This window comes from Canis lupus, chromosome 26, assembly GCF_011100685.1.
Source record: "Canis lupus familiaris isolate Mischka breed German Shepherd chromosome 26, alternate assembly UU_Cfam_GSD_1.0, whole genome shotgun sequence".
In the NCBI taxonomy this organism is placed as follows: Eukaryota; Metazoa; Chordata; class Mammalia; order Carnivora; family Canidae; genus Canis; species Canis lupus.
Genome location: NC_049247.1, coordinates 28,036,546 through 28,056,727, shown reverse-complemented (window position 1 = coordinate 28,056,727; position 20,182 = coordinate 28,036,546). Strand labels below are relative to the sequence as shown.

The window sequence follows — 20,182 nt, the reverse complement described above, 5'->3', positions numbered from 1 at the left end:
GGTGCAGGATATCTCCTGAGTGGCCCTGAACCAGCAGCTGGCCTTCACAGACCATGCCCATTGAAAGAGGATTTCAACCACCTCCATTTCGATCTCGGTCCACACTTCCTCATTGATTATGTTCTTTCCAGCTCATCTCTTAACTCAGGCAAAAGATCCTGCAGGCAAAGCATCCTATGATGAGAACTAAGGCTGCCTCCTCAACTAGTGAAGATTGCTCTGAACACAGCAAGACCCCCATGTGACTGACCCCAGGACAATGTTTCGCCTAACCTTTACTGCCCACTTGCAGGCACCCACTGACCTTTGTCCCACACTTTCCTTCTATAAACCTACAAGTATTTTTAGCACTTTGGAGTCAGTCTTTGAGACGCTAGCCCACTGTCTTCCTGGTGGTGGCCTCACTGAAATAAACCCCTTTCTTGTCTTACCACCTTTGGTCTCTCTGCCTTTGGATTTTATCAGTGGTGAGTGGCTGAACCTGGTCTGCTCAGGAACCCCTGCGCCCAGGGTTATACCATCCAAGAGAGGGGCTAAGAATCCTGTTTTCCTTAGGCTGGGCAAGGCTGCCCCACTGATCCCCATGTGTACCCCAATGTGGGTTCGCTTGAGTGTTACCCCAGGCAGGTCCTACCCTGGACCTTGGGAGGGTCCAGCCCCAGGTCCAGTCTGTGGGGGTGGCTAAAGGCCCTGGGCCTGTTCTCCTGGGAGGGTGTGGGGTGTAGGATTTCATCAGCTTCACACACACACTCCCCTCAGGCCAATCTTTGTATGGTGGGTGTGTCCTCCCGCTTTCTGGGTGGTGTCTGCTGAGGGGAAGCAGGTACAAGGTGGTCAGAGAAGCATTTTTACTTTTAGACTTGGTCTCAAGGTACAGGGTGGGAATGGGTCCCTGGAGGCCCTGAGCCACTGAATTCCCAAATAAGCTTCCAGGGTGGGAAAACAGGCAGCCCATGTAAACCTGGGAACTAAGACCTGAGAATCTGGCAAAACAGAGAGGGGGGTCTGAAGCCCCCCTAAGTGAGGCCTTGCTCATTTGAAAGATGAGCATGTGGCTCCCCACTATCCCATTAAGATAAAATTACACAGGAGTGAGTCACCCTCCTTTCCTTCAACCCTGCAGCTCAGTGTTTCGGCAGGAAAGGATTTGACTTCCTGCCCTCAGGGGAGGGAGGGAGGTGGGCCTTGGTGGAGAGTGGCCTACTCTCTTGGCTACCTGGAATCCCCAGCCACTCCTGCTGGAGTCTTTACCAGTGGGTTTGAGGGTCAGAGAGCAGCCAGTGCCTACCCCCGGGGAGGAGCCCGCTCAGCTGGGTCTGGTAAGATGCCTGTAGGGCACATGGCTATCAGGGCCTTCCCAGAGTGGGGCACAAAATTGCACAGGTGAGGCAACAGACTACAAGCCATGGAGGAACTGAGGCCCCTGCTGCAAGAACAAGTCTAGTTGAACTTCCTTTGGGGACAAGATGGGGCATAACAGATACTCAAACACAGAGAGGGGCAGGAAAGCCCTGTGAAGGTCCCCTCGCCAAGTCCAGAGTATGTGCCCCCAACCCCTGGAGCCAGGCCATTTCAGTATCCCAGAAGGTGAACTGGGGAAAGAACTTGGAGCATCAGGAGGAGGTGTGGGAGGGGTCCAGGGGCAGGTGTACGAGGGTGTGTCGGAGGTGGGGGGACAGAGGAGGGTGGCAGCCTCACCTGGACCTGGCCCTTCCCCATGATCCTGTCTGTGCTTTCGCCATCTTCTTTGGTGATCTTCGTTTTGTTGTAACATTTTTCATAGCACAGTATCCTCAAGGTCTGGGAGCCTTCTAGCTCGATCTCAAATTCCTGAAGCCCCAAGAAAAAAGGAAAGCCCCTCATTAGTAGACAGGTCCAATGGCTTCCTTGCTGCCCCAGAAAGAACCTGGAGACCCTCTCCACTTTTGTTCCGTGACGAAGATCCTCAGAAGCTACTTTCCTGTGAGCATCCCATTGTGGACAGTGGATGCTTCTGGAAGCTCTGAATGCCTCTCACATGTAATCCAAACTCCCTAAATCAGTATGTCAAAGGGCAGTCCCCATGCCACCTGCATCAGAAGCTCAGGGGTGCTGCTTACAAATGCAGATATTCTATGGACTTTAGGTGATAATCATGTAGCGTATAGGATCACTGATTGGTGGGGGAGGCTGTGCATGTTCGGGGACAGCGAGTATATGGGAAATCTCTGTCCTTTCTGCTCTGGACCTAGAGCTGCGAACCTAAAGCTGCTCTAAACAATAAGCTTATTGGAAAAGAAAAAAAAAAAAAAATCAACCCAGTGAGGTGATATAGGAGAGGAAAGAACTGCTCCCGTAGGCTTTCGAGTTGTCTGCTGTGGGATGTGTGGTGTTCGCTTTCTCCTCCATCACCCCAGGATATCTTCAGTAAATTCTGCATTTCACACCAGTGCTTTTGCAGACACAGGTTCATGGTGGGGAAATGGAAAGAGGGTGATGAAAAAAAAGGAGGGATTTCTGAGCCTGCATGGGGCTGGGAAGGGCACAGGTGAAAGAACATGGAACACTCCTGGATGATCCAGAGGCACACCCAGGCCAGCCACCAGGTGATCTGCTGGTCTGGGAGCCTCCGTGCCTTGGTTCCTTGAGCCTCCACTGCTGGCTTGCACCCAGACCCTTTGCACTGTGTCCAGAACCCCTCCCTGTCAGTCAGGCCCTCTTGCTCTCTACAAAGCCTTTAATGGCTCCATCTGGTTGTGCTGCTCCCTTGTCACCACAGCCACCACCCTTTCTGCAGTGACACCCAGAACTATAATGACTGGGCAATCCTGTGGACTCCCCAGGCCCCAGTTCTACTGAGGCAGTGAGTCTGATGATCAGAGCAGTGCATGTCAAGAAAGGAGAGCTGGGTGCTGGCCCACGACCCAACTACCACACGACCTAAGGTGGACTAGGCAGCCAGGTGGGCCTGAGCTGCTGCTCTTGTAGGGGAGTGGGTGGTGTGCCCCTACCCATATCCTTAAGCATCAGGCCTTTGAGGGCCACAGCTGCTCTAGAAACCGGAAAATGGCATTCTCACGTATCTGGGGACTTCACCAATATTGGCCACTCTGTAGTCATTCCACTGCTCCCAAAATCTCAGGGCGAGACGGTAAGTGAGTTAACACAACAGCTCTCCACAGTGAAGGAAAACAGAGCAGCAAACCATACAAACCCAACAGCCGGGACAGGCAAATAGGGTCCCTACCCTAGGCCTTGCTAGCAGAGCCCCGGGCTTTCAGAAACCAAGAGGGCCACAGGGTTCATTCCAACTTCCGAGGAAAAAAACGCTATGGAAACTTACCAAGTAAACACTAAAAAATAACAAAGGCAGCACAAAAAGCCCTTTTAAGTTTCTCCAGCAAAATAGGCTGTTTCTTTGTGATGCAGGGTTGGATTCTCAGGAACACAGAGATAAAATCTCTTGGACTAGCCTCCCTCTCCTCCCAGGAGATTCCCGGAATGCTGGTGGAATGCTGGCAGCGGCGCCTGCAGCGGGGAAGCTATCCGGGAGCTCCCGCCCCCGGGGGGCAGGAGTGGAGGCGGGGGCAGGGGTAGGGGTGGAGGCGGAGGCTGGCTGGGATGGCGGTTATACATTCAGATTCTCCCCACGACAAGATCCTGGCCTGCCTGCCAGGGCCAGCATTAGAGATGTGCCTGGCAGTAGTACCTCACCTCGTTCCAGTTGGGCTCAGCTGTGTCTCTGTAAACACGTGTCTTGGCTTTATTCACAAAATAACCAAAGGAGTCCACCTCCAGGGTGCAGTACAGATCTGCGGAAGGGAGACACAGGGATGGTGACCATGCTTTTCCACGTTACCTGCATTATCTGAGAGTACGGTTTTTTTGTGTAGGGGGCCCAGGGCAGGCTACCCCAAGATGGGCCACTGTGACATGAGATTATTCTGGGCTGAAGGCAGTCAAGACTCTATGGGCTGTAGAGAAACTTGCCCTTCTCTTAACTATATAGAAGAATCTAGATGGGGGCGGGGGTCTTTCCCAAAATAAAGGTTACGAGCAGAGATACAAATTTTATCCAAATGGCCCATCTGTATGGCAGGGCAGACATCTGTTCTATTGTTCTGTGATATGCATTCCTTTCCTCTTTAGCCCTAGACTTCTGGCCCTTTCTCCTTAGTTCAAAATGACATGTATACCTCATTTTACCTGACTAGCTGTGTAATTTCCATGCCCATGTGGATTCCCTGTGGGTAGGCTATTTTTTTAAAAGATTTTATTTACTTATTCACGAGAGACACAGAGAGCAGCAGAGGGAGAAGCAGGCTCTTTGTGGGGAGCCTGATGTGGGACTTGATCCCAGGACCCTGGGATCGCGACCCAAACTGAAGGTGGATGCTTGACCACTGAGCCACTCAGGCGTCCCTTGTGTGTATGCTATTAAACGGAATTTTCTCCTGTTAGTTGGTCTCATGTCTATCTGAGTCTTAGTCCAGCTGGAAGGACCCCTGAAGGGGACAGGAATTCTTGTTTCCTGACATTTTCAAAATCAGAACAAAAGAGTCTTTTCTTTTTAAAATAAAATGATACACCAGAGGCCAGCACAAGACCCGGCACCTCACACAATGATTCTGCCCCACGGTGCCGCCGAACCAGCACCTCTCAGAACATGTATGTGTTCACTTGCTCCCTTGACAAGCCCTGGCTAGAGCCTCTATGTGAGCAGAGCCCTATGGCTGTGACCTGGACAGAGGTGAATGTGCCATCACCGCCTGAAGGATGATGCATACACGGGGGGGGGGGGGGTTGGGGGAGGTGCCTACTACCACCTGCGTAGTTGGGAGTTTACCAGGTAGTTGGGGCCAAGGGTGCTGCAGGCCAGGCCAGGGCACTGAAAGCAGCTCTGGGCTGGAGAACTGTGGGGTGCAGGGGGAGTAGGGGTAGGGACCAGGGAGGAGGCCATGGCCAGGGGCTGGATGAAGGATGGGGCAGATGGCCAGAGGTGACCAGGAAACTCCACTGATGGAGAATGTCATCTTACTGATGTGGCCAGTAGACCAGACAGTGCTTTTTAACCCTGCCATGGGGCAGAGGGTGGTACTTCTCATAGGGACACAAACGAGAAGAAACCTAGCCCAAGTGCTAGGTTTACTCTGGGGATGTGGAGTTCAGACCATGGGATGTTGAGGACGCAGATGGAAAGGTAACAGAGCGGAGCCAGGAGAGCCAAGTGGGGATGGAGAGGCAGTGCCAGGCATCATCTGTGCTGTTGATGGAAAGGTCTCTGGGTGTGGGAAGGAGGGAGTATAGGCAGTGAGGGAAGAAGGCCCATATAGAACCCTCAAAACTCTAGCATTTATGTGAGGGGGACGTGGACAGGTGTGCCCAGGGGAACAATTATTTCTAGGTGACGATTTTATGGAGGTATAATATGCAAATTGTACAATCTATCTGTCATACCTTTGAGGATGTAAACTTAAATACTTGTTTGAACAAGTCAGAAAAGCAGGTGGGAGTGATGCACAGTGGTGCCACTGTTTCAGGACACTGCCCTCTTCCGAGAAAGACCCCTTGGGTTCAACTGTGGTCAATCTTCTCCCAGCCTGAGCCCCAGGAACCCCAGCCAGGCTGTCTCCAAATTTTGCCTTTTCTAGAAATTTCAGACACGTGGAATGATACAACATATAGTCTTTTCAATCAGGTGTCTTTTGTTAGGAATCATTCTTTTTAGATTCATCCCTGTGAATGAATGCCTGTATCAGGACTCTGTACCTTTCTAACGCTGAGTGCCCCTCTGTCCTGTGAATGAACATGGGGTGTTTATCATGCACATCCAAATCTTCATGTGAACATGCTCTCATCTCTCTAGAGTGAATACTTAAAAGCAGGACTGCTGGGTCGCATGGTAAGGGCGTGTTTAGCTTTTTAAGAAACTGAAACTGGGTGCCTGGGTAGCTCAGTGGTTGAGCACTTGCCTTTGGCTCGGATCGTGATCCCAGGGTCCTAGGATCAAATCCCATATCAGGTTCCCTGCATGGAGCCTGCTTCTCCCTCTGCCTGTGTCTCTGTCTCTCTCCCTGTGTCTCTCATAAATAAATAAATAAATAAAATCTTAAAAAAGAAAAAAAAAAAAAAGAAACTGTGTAACTATCTTCCAGGGTGGCCGAACCAGAACCATTTCACATCCCCACCGGCGGAGCGTCTGAGGGTTCCAACTGCTCCACATCCCCACTGACGTTTGTCACTGTGCACCTTTTTGTATATGTGCTGCCAAAGCAAGCACCACTGTGCAGCTTTTTGATTATCACTATCCTGGGGGGTATGAAGTGGGATCTCACTGTGGTTTTAATTTACATTTCTCTACAACCACAAGCATCTTTTCATGTGCTAATTAGCTACTTGTATTTCTTTGGTAAAGTGTCTATTCAAATCTTTTGCTCTTTTTTTTTTTTTTTTTTTAAAAGATTTTATTTATTTATTCATGAGAGACACACACAGAGAGAGAGGCAGAGACACAGGCAGAGGGAGAAGCAGGCTCCACACAGGGAGCCCGATGTGGGACTCGATCCCAAGTCTCCAGGATCCGGCCCTGGGCTGAAGCCGGCGCTAAACCGCTGAGCCACCTGGGCCGCTCTCTTTTGCTCATTTTTAAAAACTGGGTTGTCTCCTTCACACTGAGTTTCTAAAAGTTCTCTAAATGCACTGAATACAAGTCCCATGTTGCATATATAGATATGGTTAGTAAATATTGTCTTCTAGGCTGGCTTCTTGGCGATGTCTTGTTCAGTTTTGCAGCATCGGTGGGAAAGGTCAGCAGCACACTGACCTGTGTCCTCCTACAGGGGCCCCAAGGGCTTGCGTGGAGGTGGCCTCCTGGGGGATGGAGCATGTGCTGCCCTGGACTGCAATGCAACCAGCCCCCACTGCTCTGAGACCTTGGGCAGCTGAGAGGCGCTCCCTGCCTCAGAGGGGTGGGAGGAAAACGGTATCCATTTAGCTGTCAGCAGCCAGATCTACTCTGCTGGCTGGGTCAAGGCGCTGCTACCCACAGCCCGGAGCTTGGAACCCAGACTGTATTTTCCTGTCTGAAGCGGACTCCAGTGCCTGCAATTACAAGACCTGCCTGCAGGGGGCAACTCAGCGACTCACACGTCTGGTCCAGAGACCAGATACACCCAACAGTCTGAGCTGGGTGTCAACTTGCACAGGACCTCACAGCGTTAAGGGTTGAAGGCATCTGATGATAATTTGAGCTATGACCCTGGCTCCTTGCAGCTTCCAGCTCAGGGCCCTGCCACCTTCCTCCCCAAACCAGCCACTTACTTGAACTCTGCTTAAAGCCGGTGGCGGAATGGACGATGACATTCAAGAACCCGTACAGCCCTGGAGATTCATCATCTGTGCAAGAGAGCAAAGAGGTGAGCATCTGTGCTCCTGAGAGAGGGAGGCATGTGATGCACTCTGCTTCAAACATCAATCTGCAGGGGAGCACCACGTGACTGCCATTTGCTCAGCACGGGGCTGGGTGATGTCACGAACCAGAAACCTATCCACTGTCTCAGGGACCCTGGGATCTGAGTTGGGTTCACAACATGGGCAGACCAATGACTGAGCTGAAACATAATAAGGTTCCCAGGACAGAAAAGGGGAGGAGTGGCATGTGATATGGATGTTGTGCATATGTGTGCATGTGCACAAGCATATATACCTGTGAGTGGAAATGAGTGTACACAATGTGTGCGCGAATGAACGCAAAATGCACCATGACCAAAGGTGTGGGTGGGAGGCAGCTGGCTGAGGGCACAGAGGAGTGGGACCAGACCCAGAGCCCAGAGGGTCTGAGATGTGTCGTGTGACCAGCACAAAGCTATGGGTCTCCTCAACCACCCAGTAGCTGGGGACAGACCAGCCCTGACCCATCCCATCCACTCCTGGGAAGGCCAAGAGGCCCTAAGCAGCACACACATTCCTTCGAGAACCTCATGGCCCCAAACACAGTGCTGACATCAGAAAGGGACAGCAGCCCTTGGGAGGACAGCCCACCTTCTTTGTTGATGGTCAGTGGAATGCTGTGGACGGTCTGAAGTTTGACACACGAATTGGTCAGCATCTGCAGCTCCACAGATGTTAGGGAGAAGCTTTTGAAACCTGAGAGGGCAGAACCCAGGCGTATCAACCAGTCTGCACGGCTCCTCGGACCCGTGGGGACACTTGGAGGGTATCCTCTGATGGCCCTGCCCAGGACCTTCCCCGCACGCTAGTGATGAGTGGTGGTGGCCAGGAGGTGGCGACCTGCTCCCAAGGGAGGAGCTGGTAAGTGGCCAAGCAGGCGTGGCCTTGGCCAAGGCTTGCAAATCCAAGAGCTGGCCTGCTACCTGAGAACAGGGCAACTGTGAGAGGGTGACCTGGAGCATTTTCCCGTGGGGCATCCCCACACAGAGACCCGCCATAGCCGTGCCCTGCACTTTGCTAACGAGGGCACTCGTCTCTCCACCAGGCAAGGAAAAGGGGCTTACTTCCATTACAGCACTGAGCAGGGAATAGATGCTGCCATGCTGCAAATGGTTGGGGTCTGAACCCCGGGACATGAGCATGGGCGAGTGGCAGGCATCAGCCATCAGCGCTGCCAGGAAGACCCTGTGCCCCAGGATGCAGGGGGGAAATGGCTCAGCACGGGAAGGATGATAAACCTGGGGGGACAGGAGCTCAGGACAGGGTGGACGTGTGAGGCGCTCCCAGCCGAGCTGGGACACAGTGCTCCCCGCCTGGCTCTCTCTGCAGGCACTCTCAGAACAGTGGCACACACAGCGCACCTCGGAACCTCTGAGCCAGGATGGCTCAGGAATCTAGAACCATACAGCTGGTGCGCAGACGAGGGACCCAAGCAGCTGTACCCCAGGACTTTCAGCAGAGCCTGCCTGCCCACCTGTCTGAAGACTGTCAGACAGGACCAGGGGCAGCTCTGAGCTCAGGAGAAGGAGACAACTGCTAAGAGAGGGAAGCACCCAGGGACTGGAATATTCCAGAGAGGAGGGAGCACCCTCTCCTAAGGGTGATCAGGTGCTGGCTCCTTGGGCAGGGAGTGGGGCCAGCACCATGTGGCTGCCCAAACAGGTCCAGCCAAGGGCCCCTTTGGCATCAGCACCTGCTGGGGGGTGGGGAAAGCCTGGGTGGGGCAGACAAGGGCACAGGGGACTACGGGGGGGGGTAGGTCAGTGCCACGATAGGGAGTTTCAGGAGGCAGGTGGGGAATTTAGGGAAGGCATTGCAAGAGAGGGAGAGTTCACAGAAGGTCAGAAAGCAGGTGGGAGTGATGCATAAGGAACGTGGGGGAGGGCCTAGGAAAGGGGCACAGAGGGCAGGGCCCCAGGAAGAGCTCCTGTCCAATACATTTTCTGAATCAGAGTTCCACATAGCATCTCAGTCAGATAAGAGCACTGCCGCCCAGCCCCTTGGGAAGAAAGAAAAGGCTTGAAACCCCAGGAGGAGATGAATATCCAGCCCTGAAGTTCCAGGTCTCTCATGCAGATGCCACTTACACTTCTTCTGCTGCTCTCGGATGTTCTCCCTCCACTCAGCACGCTCATAGTCAGATGAGATGAGGAACGTGTAACTCTGGGGGGCGAGGAGAATACACTCTGGTTGCCTCCACTCTGGCTCAGGCACCGCTCCCTGTCACTGTCCACGTGGAGTCCTGCAGTACACCCCTCCAGGGCACATGTACCTTGGTGCCAGGGGCCGGCAGGAGCCTGGTGGTTGAGTGTGCTCACAGCTTGGCTTGTGCTTCTGGCACTCTCTACCCTTCCCGCCAGCTGGGCTCTGGGCCACAGATCCCGTGCCCTGTGCAGCTCCACCTCTGGCACTAGCCCCCTGCCTGGACTGCCTAGGCCAGGGCAGGACACGTTGTGGCTTAGAGCCACAGAGAAGGTTAGCAGGTGGGATCTGCAGAGGTGAGGGCCGATGCCACCCAGGCCACCTTGCATCCAACACACAAGCCCTGAGCTGTGTCTCAGAGACAAGGCTCCCACAGAACCCACCAGCTGCCCCTCTAGGCTGCACACTGACAGCTGTGTGATGCCCACAGAGGGAGAGGCCCGGGCTCCAGACGGCACCAGGAACCAGATCAGGAGAGAAGGTACCTGTCAGGCCCACAAGGTCCCTGGACAGAATCCCTGTACCGAGGGCTGGGTCTGCACAAACGTGCGAAACCCCCCTCCCTGTTCAGACTTGTTGGAGACCCTACTATCTCCCAGCTACCAGTCAATTTGGGGGCTTCAACCCGAAGCCCGGGTTAGAGGAATACACGGGCCTAGATGTGCTGCACCAAACCGGCCCCTCTTGGCAAGTGAATGCACCCCAGAGGAAAAGGGCTGCTGTTGTTGAGGCTGCACAGGAGCCAGGGGACACAGGCAGCGGGACTGCGGCAGGTGCTCACCTTGCCATTGCGGCTGTGTACTCTGAAGGCCATGCTGGGGGACATGAGCAGGAGCAGCGACTCCTGCTCCGACAGCTTCTTCTTCAGCCGCTCGATGGCCTTGCTGCCCTTGTTTGCCCTCTGTTGGGAGAGGCCACATGGTCATGTTCTCATTCTGGGGGCCCAGGGCTACCCCCTCCTGCCTGTCTCATCCCCACAGCTCCCAGAGCCTTCCTTAGCCTGCATGGTTTGTAGTGCAGAGGCCAGCAGGTGCGGGAGGGGAAGAGCCCGTCCTGCTAAGCCCATCTCAGCTGGGCAGCCCTGAGCCGAAACCCTATCTCCTGGGGACCGACTTTACCTGTGGCCACGGCATGGTGCCTGCTCTGGCTGGGCACTGTTCCTCAAGTCTTGTAAATCTTTCCAGAAACAACCAGGCAGCTGCCCAGGGCAGTCCAGAACACCTAGAGGGGCTGATCCCCCTATTTGGGACTCTCTGCCCATCAATGTAGCCAGGTACCTCCTGCATCCCATGTGCTGGATGGCTGGCTCCAGGCCTGACAGCAGGCTCGTAGGGCTCCCAGCTGGTCCCAGAGGCCAGAAGTGGGTCAGGTACCCAGATACTCATATGCGATGGGTTGATGCCACGCAGGCTGCAGAGCCTAGCCTTGCTCCTTCCCAACTGGTCTCACCTTCTCTCTCTGGATATCATTCTTGATCTGGGATATCTTGATCTTCATGGCATCCAGCTCCTCGTCCAGCACCAGGGGGATGTTGGGAGCCGCCTCTGACTCATCCACCGTCTGGAAGCTGAGATCCGTGAGGGGGATGTACCACTTGCAGTCATACTGCTGGGTTTTGCTGGGTGAGGAAGCAGCACATTAACACACTGACTGTTTTCCTTTGCTAAACATCACCATTCTCAGGAGCTGGAAAAGCCTAAGTTTGAGGCTTGCAGTTTACATGACCTTAAAACCTAGCTTGTGGTCCATGAGACAGGCTGGCATAAGGCCATCGGCAGACACTGGTGACCCAGCCCTCAGCCCTGATAGCCCCTAGAAATGCACACTCTGCGTGCGTGACTTAGGCCTGATCCACCATATCCTGGGTTGATGGTAGTGGCTCACAGGTTCCCTGACATGGGAGCACAGCAGGGGCCTCACGGACAGGGCTGCAGATACCCCCAGAGCTGTAGAGTTTGAGAGGCTACAGATCTACCAGGTAATCCACTGCCTCAGAAGGGGAAACTGAGGCTCTCTTCCGAGGTGGCTGTTTAAACCTGCTCAGTACGGTAATGGCAGAAAAGGGGAAAGAACCCAGTTCTAATTTTTCCCAACATGACTTCTTTCTTCCATTCCAGCTGGTACAACGAGTGGTCTGATCTTCAAGAGGAGGAGGAGGAGAAGGAGAGTGTGTGTGTGCATGTGCGCGCGCGTGTGTGTGTGTGTTGGGGGAGGTGGGTTGCAGCCTAGGCTGAGAATAATCTAGTAGCTCTTACCAGGTCTGGGGAGACCAAGTACAGGAATGGTTTAGTGATGCCACCCCCTGTTCGCTCACTTGCCAGCCTTCACCAGACCCTGCAGCTCCCTGAACTGTCACTTTCTCTTCCTGGGTCATGACGTAACAGTCTCCCAATAGTACCCCATCAGGGGGTTCCCCTTCCACTCTCTAGGAGGTGACAGGGCAGTCACTGATCCTGACCTAGACCATCCCCAGGTTGTTCACCCTAGGAGTTTAACCCTGTCCTTTAACCCTGAGCCTGGCATCATAGCCAGCTGGAAACAACGTAACTCAAAGTGATCTGGCCACACAGTTATCGAATTTTTCAGCCTCACTGCACAAGGAAAAAAAAAAAAAAGCTAGGTTTCTTTCATCTATGAAACCATCCTTGTTCCCCTCCACTGGCCCCAAGATCCTCCCCACACAGTGGGATGGGTGCCCTGTGGTCACTCACCCTCCACTCTGCTTCTTGAGCTTGGTACAGAGGAGCAGGTCAGTGAACAGGAAGACGTGGCGCAGCTTGCGGGCCCCCTCCACCAGCTCCACCATGAAACTGTCCTTCAGCAGCTGCCGGTGCTGTGGGGTGGAGCGAGGGCTCGAGTTGGGGTAGCAGGCCAGCGGGGGTGGGGTGGGGTGGGCAGGCCTTCACTGCTTTAGCCTCCCCCTGTCTCAGCAAACACACACACTACACTTTCCTCTGTTCAGCAAAGTTTCTTGGGTGGTTGGCCTGTGGAGGAGGATGAGTGGACAGGGTACCAACCACTGGCTTGGAGGCTGGGGAGGAGGATGCTACAGCTATGTCAATGGTCTGCCAGGAAAATGATGGCAGGAAACTCCTATGAGCAGGGCAGTCCCTGCCTCCGTGGGGTGGGGCAGCAACTGGAGACCCAAAATGGGTAAGAGGCCAGCCATGTGAGGGACATTTTCACAGAAGGACTATCACAACACAGGCCCACAGCAAGAAGAGCTGGGAGCCCCAGGCATAGACAGGGCAGCCTGGTGAGCAGGGAGGAGGCAGGCCCAGAGAACTCCAAAAAGGGGATGCCCAGCAGGCATGGAACAAGCTGGGCTTAGTTCAGACAGCAGCAGGAGGTCGGGTGGGGGGCCCACAGCTGGGACCTCATGCTCTGGGCTTCCTCAGGTCGGTGCCCACTGATGGGCAGCAGCTCACAGAGGATGCCTGGATACCTGTAGCCTAGGTCTGAGGTGACCTGCCAAGGACCCTGTGGATCTAGACTGAACAGGGGGATGGGAGGCACTAGTCTGCCAGCAAGCCATGTGCCCCCGCACCTAGGTGCTTCATCTAAAAGACCAGAACACTCCCACTGGCTCACCCAGCTCCAGGGGCTGCTGAATGGCACACCAAGGTAAGTCAGTAATTCATCTGAAAAAGAGCGCCTGGCACCTCATGAGGGTCAACGCTGTGGCATGGCAAGGACACAGACAAGATGAGAGGCTGACGTGGCGAACGTTCCCTTTCCCCGTGCACATTCCAGGTGTGCTGTGGGAGCACATGGCCTCATCACCGGATGTAATCCCCACAACATGCTGTAGGCAGGTCCTTATGCCCATTTCACAGATGAGAAATGGGAGCCTCAGAGAGGTTTTCCACCAATCCCAGGCAGCAGAGTGAGTGAGCAAGCAAAGATACTCAGCAGTCTCTGTCGGTAGGAACTCACAAGCCCATGGAAGAGACCAGATGCTTAGCGGGAACCTAGCCACCCTGGCTTCAGGGAAGGCCCCCCCGAAAGGGTGATACCCCACTCCTCACTGTGATGGCCAGAGAAGGGCCTGGAGGATCAGGTACATGCACTGGAGTGGGTACAGATCCACAGCATCTCCCCAGCTTGAGGTATCTCCATCCCCCCATTTGCTTGGTAGGCCCACACGCCTGGCTCTGCTGCCACCTACAGTTTTAGAGTCCTCTCACGGAGCCTCTGCCTCCGTGAACTCTCCGATATTCTCTGCAAGAGCTGGAGCCAGGAGATCTACCCCAAAAGCAAGAGTATCCTGGGCTGAGCCCCAACATTCCCAGGTGCAAAGGCCACATGTCACTGTCACATTCAGCTCAGCTCACAAAGGCCAGCTGGCCCCTGGCTCCAGAGAGCAAATGATTTAAACGAGAGAGTGTAAGTGGAAGGGCTGGAAGGCTGCCTGCGTGCTGAGCCCATGACTCATCGTCACTCACCCTCTCCCCACCTGCCATGGGCAGACAGCCCACCTGGCATTGGCACCCACGGAAGCAAGAAAGTGTGTGCACCTGGAGCAACGTCCACACAGAACTGGAGACCCTGGAGCAAAATCTAGGGCAAGCCTGACTGCTGGGTCCTCATCAGGGAGCAGGTCTGTGAAGGCTCCTGGGACCCTGAAGTCCCAGGGGAATGAAGAGATGCCTCTTCAGCAGGGACACAGCAGAGGGTCCTCCAGCCCAGCGGGCAGAAGGGACCTTCTGTGAGGGGACACAGATCCTGCCTCCATACAAAGGGGCTGAGCTTCTGGCTACCACCAGCAGAGGGCCCCCTCCATCCAGCTCAGCAGTGGACTCATCCCCTCTGCCAGCAGGTCAGAAGCACCCAGAGTCCCAGCAGCGACCACCCTCCACCCCTCAGCCAGCTCACTCTCTCTCCCTGCAAGGTCCTGTTGCTCACACATTCTGCTGAAGTGGCACATTCATCCTCCACAAGACCACTGAGTGTTATCCTGGTGCTTGTGGCAGCCCACACACCTGCCCTGCTGTGTCGAGAGGACACATGTCTGATTGTGGGGAGCACATACGCCCCCTGGGGCTCAGACTGCAGCCATGGGAGGCTCTGATAGGCAGACTCTGTTTTGTGCTGTGACAGTGAACTCCCTCCCAGTAAACTCTTGCCTGTGCAAATCCTCATCTAAGAGAAGCCTCAAAGCCAAGGGGGTCCCAACACTTCCTGGCCAGCGGACTGCCTGCAAAGTATCCCAGTCTAGCCCTGCTCTGTGCCACGCTCTATCTCGAGGGCTGTCCAGGGCACATGGGTCATGCATGTCACCGCTAACCCTCACAGTTGCCATCCCTCCCGAGGACACACTGAGCCTTGCTTCTGAACTCCAGCCCACCCTGGGGCCTTCCAGAGTGCCCAAACAGAAAATAGCCAGCAAATGGGCAGACCCCAGGAAAATAGCTCTCAACTAAGACACCGGCAAATCCACAAAGGGAGCCTGGACCCTGGCAGAGGGGCCAGAGTCAGGGGAGCAACAGACCAGCAGGTGAGGGGAGAGGAAGGGAGAAGGGGTCCAGGCATCACATGGTCTCTGTCCACATTTACCCAGGCCCAGGGGTGGTCCTGAGGCACAGACTCTTAAGGCTGGTGGTCCCACCCTGACGCATAGTTTAGGGCCCTGACCCCTGGGCAGATGCCTCCTGTTGGCTCTGGAGGTCAGCTGGCCTGGTCCTGGGCCTGCTCTGAGCCCAGCCTGAAGCCCCAGGCTGAGGAGGGATCCTTGCTGCTGAGGCCACATGAAGAAACAGCAACAAATCCCTATCTGCACAGACACCACTTCAGGAAAGAGAGAGGCCAAGGATAGATGATTGGAGAGGAGGACAGAAATGAAAGGAAGGATGGAGATGCTGCAGGCCCAACAGCGAGTTTGTGAGGGGCTGCTCTGCCCTTTCATTGAGGTATTCGAGGGGCTGCTGGGCCCTGTGGCCATCACTTGAGCCTCCTCTCAGAACCCCGGCTTCTGCAGGGACACCCTGCCAGCCCACACAGGACCAGGGTAGAGCTGGGAGGCCCATGCCTGCCCAGGAGATGCCCCTCTTGTACATGCTCACCACCCTGGTCTCCAGCACCAACTTCTGGTGAGGCCCACCTGTCAGGTCCTCCAGGGGACACAGGGAGGGCTGCACTGGGTCACAGCCTCAACCCCATAGCACTGTGGGTCATGATCTAAAGATGGCGTGAAGTCCCTTTGCCTCAGCATTTCATGCAGAACCAATACCCCTGGGTAGAGCTGTAAGAGAGACCCGGAACCTGATGGACCCAGGATAGGGTAGCACCATACTTCTTGGGGTCTATGAGACAGTGACTCAGAAGAGCCAGACTGTTGGGGCCACAGGAATGTGTTCATATGGAAGAGCATCCATGTGTTTCTGTGTCTCTTTATTTGTGTGTTCCTGTTAGTGTATGGGTCCCGATCTGTGTGTGTGTCTCCGTGTATGTTTTCCTTTGTGTCCCCCATGTATACACATCTCTGTGTCTCTGTGTCCTCGTGTGTGGATTATGCTCCTGTTTCTGTATGCTGTGCTTGGTTTCCGTGTCCCTGTGTGTCTTCATGTCCTGTGTGTCCACTGGTATATGTCCCCATGTCCCTCTGCAGGTATGTATGTGAGTGTATCCCTCTGCACGTATGCATGTGCATGTCCCTGTGTATATTACAGTGTGCCCCCTCGTGTGTGTTGTGCTGTGGAGCAGTGATGGTGGTGGGGAAGGCACTCCTTTGGGGAGTTCCCCTACCCTGACATCTCAGGTGGGGAACATCTGCTTAGAAGGGACAACAACTGTCTCCTTGAAAAGCTGACATGCCCCTGCCAGGGAGTGAGGTGTCTGGAGCCGCCTCACACCTTCCCTGTCTGCAGCCACCCTTCTCTCTTCTCTCTGCGGTGATAATGCTGCCTCAGCCACCTCATTTCTCTGAGCTTCAGGTGCCTTAAAGATAAGATGGGATGCAAACACCTGCCTGGTGGCATTTTTTAGAGGATTAAATGAGCCCACACGGGGCTATTAGCTACCATAAGCAAAGTCCTCTGCGGGTACAGGCCCTGTTGAGAGTTGCCCTGTCATGGGGCCTCTCAGACTTCAAGAATGACTGGGTTTTTTTTTCCATCACCTCCATTTCTATAGACAAGGAAACTGAGGCCAGTGAGGTTACATTATGTATCCACGGTCTTCTGAAGAGGGGCGCCTTCTTCCCCGAGGCTGGCCAGCCTCCCCCAGCTGTCACTGCCTCCAGACAGAGCCCATCCAGGGAAGACCCGATTGGAAGAAATGCACAGTTATGAATGGATGCTTGTGTCCACCCCAGAATTCATATGTTGAAGCCTTAACCCCTAATGTGACAATATCCAGAGGCAGGGCCTTTGGGGGGTGATTCCATGAAAGTGGGACCCCATGATGGGACTGGTGCCCTTCGAAGAAGAGGAAGACAGAGATCTCTCCACATGCAAGCTGTGATGAAAAGCCATGGGGGTATGCGGTGAGAAGGTGGCCATCTGCAAGCCAGGAAACAGGCTCTTACCAGATCCTGAGCATGTTGGCCCCCTGACCTTGGGACTCCTGGCCTCCAGAACCGGGAGCAATGAAAGCCTGTTGTTTAAGCCCCTACCCGACCGCACTTAGTGACAGCCGGTGGACAGTGAGACACACACACAAAGAAGCCAGAGACCACAGTTCCATGGAGGGGGTGCTGGGGCATTTCCTCAGGTACAGGGACTGGAGTTCAGTGATAGACCAGCAGGGCCTGGCCAGTTGAGACCAAGAACGATTGCCAGGGAGGGCCCCGGTAGGGGTGGAGAGAAGAAGAGGGAAGATGGCCAAAGCATGGCCCAGTGAGGCACCAGGTGCTGGCTGAGGGTGTCCTGCTTGGCTCCAAGCATGGGCAAATTCAGCAGTTCTGGCCTTGGAGGAGGCTGGCAGCCCGAGCCCCCAGTGCATGGTCTGAAACGGGATAGCTGGCTGCGTGCAAGTGGCCCGGCGGACACTGCCTATCAGAGCAGCCCTGGCTGTGGGGTAACTCAGTGGGATCTGGAGGTTCAGCAGGTGAAACAAGTGTCCCCAAAATGACACCTGCAGCCGAGTGTGCACCGAGGGTCCTGCTTGACCCTCCTGCCCTCACACCTGTTCTAGGGCTCTCAGCACCTGGCTAGCTGGCCTCCCCGCAGAACACACCTGCACTCCCTGGTCCCTGAAACAGCCTCTTGTTTCCCATGCCCTGGAGAGACGTTGTAAGACAACCAATCTGGGGGGATGAAGTCAGAGCATGATGTGGCCCCAAAGGGGCAGGAACCTGCTGGGTGGAGGGAAGGGTGAGCCTGGGAAGCACACTGCTCATTCACAGCAGTAATGTTCACTGAGCACTTGCTGGGCGCTGGGCCCTGTGCAGAGAGGGCTTCATAGAACATCTCTTACTCCGTAGAGGTGTCCTTGGCGGTAGGTTCCAGCTCCACCACTTCTTGGAGAAGAAAAGGCTCACAGAGTTAAGTAACATGCTCAAGTTCCTGGAGAATCAGAACTTAGGCCCAGACAGGTTGAGAACTCACACTCCATCTGCAAATGTTTACAAAGGGTTGAGAAAAGGCCTAGACATGGAGTACTGGCCACTTACGGGGCCCCCATGTGGTGGACGTCCTTTGAAACTGTGGACAGCATGTGGCCTAAGCTCACTCCTATCCTTGCTCACAGGTGACCAAGCTGGTGCTTAGAGATGGGTGGCATTGCTGAGGTCACACACTGTGTCAGGTGGCACTGGGAACCCCAACCCCTCTTCTGTCTTCACCTCCACCCCCTTTCCACAGCATCCCTTGTAAACTGCCACAGGGTCTGAAGTTTCCAATTCTTTAATCCAAAGCAAGAGCCCTCCCTTCTCCTCTGCTTGAACCTCACCACCTCTAGGCTTCAGCCTGCACTGGTGACATTTCCCCAGTGGCTCCTATTTGGCCTGCCCACCTGCCTTCTGCTAGGGGCACCTGAAACCTGGGTAGAGAATGGCTCCACAGAAAGGTTGGCTCTTGGGAAACAAAACACCCACACAGGATCATCCCACTTGCCTCCCAGCCGAGCTGGGGATGCCAGGCAGCACATGGTGTGGTGCTAAGAACAGACAGACAGGCAGCCACATGGGGAAATCAGCCAGCAGTGTAAAATTAATTCAGCTCAATGAAGGAGCAGCACCCATTAGCCCACAGGACCCAGGTCTGGGAACAGACTACGCCAGCAGGACTTCTTGGTCCTGACCAGTTCCTGGGAGGCTGAGAAGGGTGTCCTCCTGGGAAGGACCTGCCGCTCACGGCCCCTGGGGTGCTAGGGCCAGGATACAGGCTGGTGAGAGCCTCTGCCAGCCACAGTTCAGAGTCAGGGAGGCACCTGTAATGCTGCCAAAGTCAATCTACCTCAAAGAGGACAGCCCTGGAGCTATGGGGACTGGGCCTGTTGGCCCCACTCAGGGCTCACACTGGGGCCTCTCCACAGTGCTCCGACTTAACCCAGGCTGAGCAGGTGGAGATGGGCCACCTGGGACTGTGGGGAGACCTCCAAACACCCAGGCCAATAGAGGCACCTTTTCTCTCCCTAGAAAACTGCCAGGAGAGCTTGAAACAGGGACACTGCCCACCCCCTTGCCATCACCGCCCCCACCGGCCCCACCACACTCTGAGCAGGAGACTGGTAGCATGCGGAACCAAAGGGGCATGCTTCTCCTTATGACCACCTACTTCCAGGTAGCTCTTTATACAAGGACCGGGGAGGGGTGGAAAGTCCTACCGGTTCAAAGGGATGTGGGGGCATGGGGGGGACGGTCATAAATCACAACACGCTTGTGGTACACACAGGTGCCAGGGCACACCTGGCCTCACGTCCTGGGTTAGCTACTTAGGGGCTGTGTGACTGTGCGCAGTCATTCAACCTTTCTAAGCCACAATGTCCTTCCTGGAAGATCCCTCTGACCTCACAGAGTCATCAAGAAAACTCAGAAGCCCACTTTCTCTCTCCCTTTGGAAATCTGATATTCAATGTCATATACCAAATTTAGAGATAAAAACATGGGGAAAAAAAATTGGTGCTTCCAAATCTGACCCTCCCCAGCTGCAAATTCTAAAATGCAGCAGCCTGTAGCTCCCACTTCTCCTGGGACCTGCAGATTCTCTCCTGACTGGTGCTCTAGAGGGTGTTTTCCCACCACCTCCACCAGGGTGCCCACGTGGACAAATCGTCACCCCCTGCTTTTATATAGTCCCTCGGAGGTCATGAGACCCTTTCTGTCTCACAAAGACCCCATGGAGGGGCCGCAGATCCCAAGTCACTATCCTCAGATTATGGACACTCAGCAAAGAAATAGGGGTGTCTCAAATCAATACCACTGGTAAGGGGTAGGCAGGACTGAACCAGGTTGGGGGACTGCTCTTCCAGCACCCTTTCTACTACACCGGGGACTCTAAACTGGTTGGGCAGCCTGAGGATACCCCCAGGAAGACGCTTAGGCAGCAATCAGCTCAGAGTTTGAGCACCTGATTGATTAGTGATGTATGCTCCTGGAAAGGTGGGGGCGGGG

General features: G+C 54.6%; 1 protein-coding gene across 1 annotated transcript in view; it reads right to left on the bottom strand.

The window, feature by feature from the left end:
* The window catches only part of BCR (BCR activator of RhoGEF and GTPase), a 124,649-nt gene that overhangs the window by 18,386 nt on the left and 86,081 nt on the right, over nt 1-20,182 (bottom strand). The window contains exons 10-17 of the mRNA XM_038575788.1: nt 12,342-12,463; nt 11,080-11,248; nt 10,412-10,531; nt 9,516-9,591; nt 8,020-8,124; nt 7,300-7,374; nt 3,694-3,791; nt 1,699-1,830 (exon numbers count right to left, since the gene is read on the bottom strand). Of these exons, the coding sequence (XP_038431716.1) occupies nt 1,699-1,830; nt 3,694-3,791; nt 7,300-7,374; nt 8,020-8,124; nt 9,516-9,591; nt 10,412-10,531; nt 11,080-11,248; nt 12,342-12,463 (897 nt within the window). The remainder of the gene's footprint in view (nt 1-1,698; nt 1,831-3,693; nt 3,792-7,299; nt 7,375-8,019; nt 8,125-9,515; nt 9,592-10,411; nt 10,532-11,079; nt 11,249-12,341; nt 12,464-20,182) is intronic.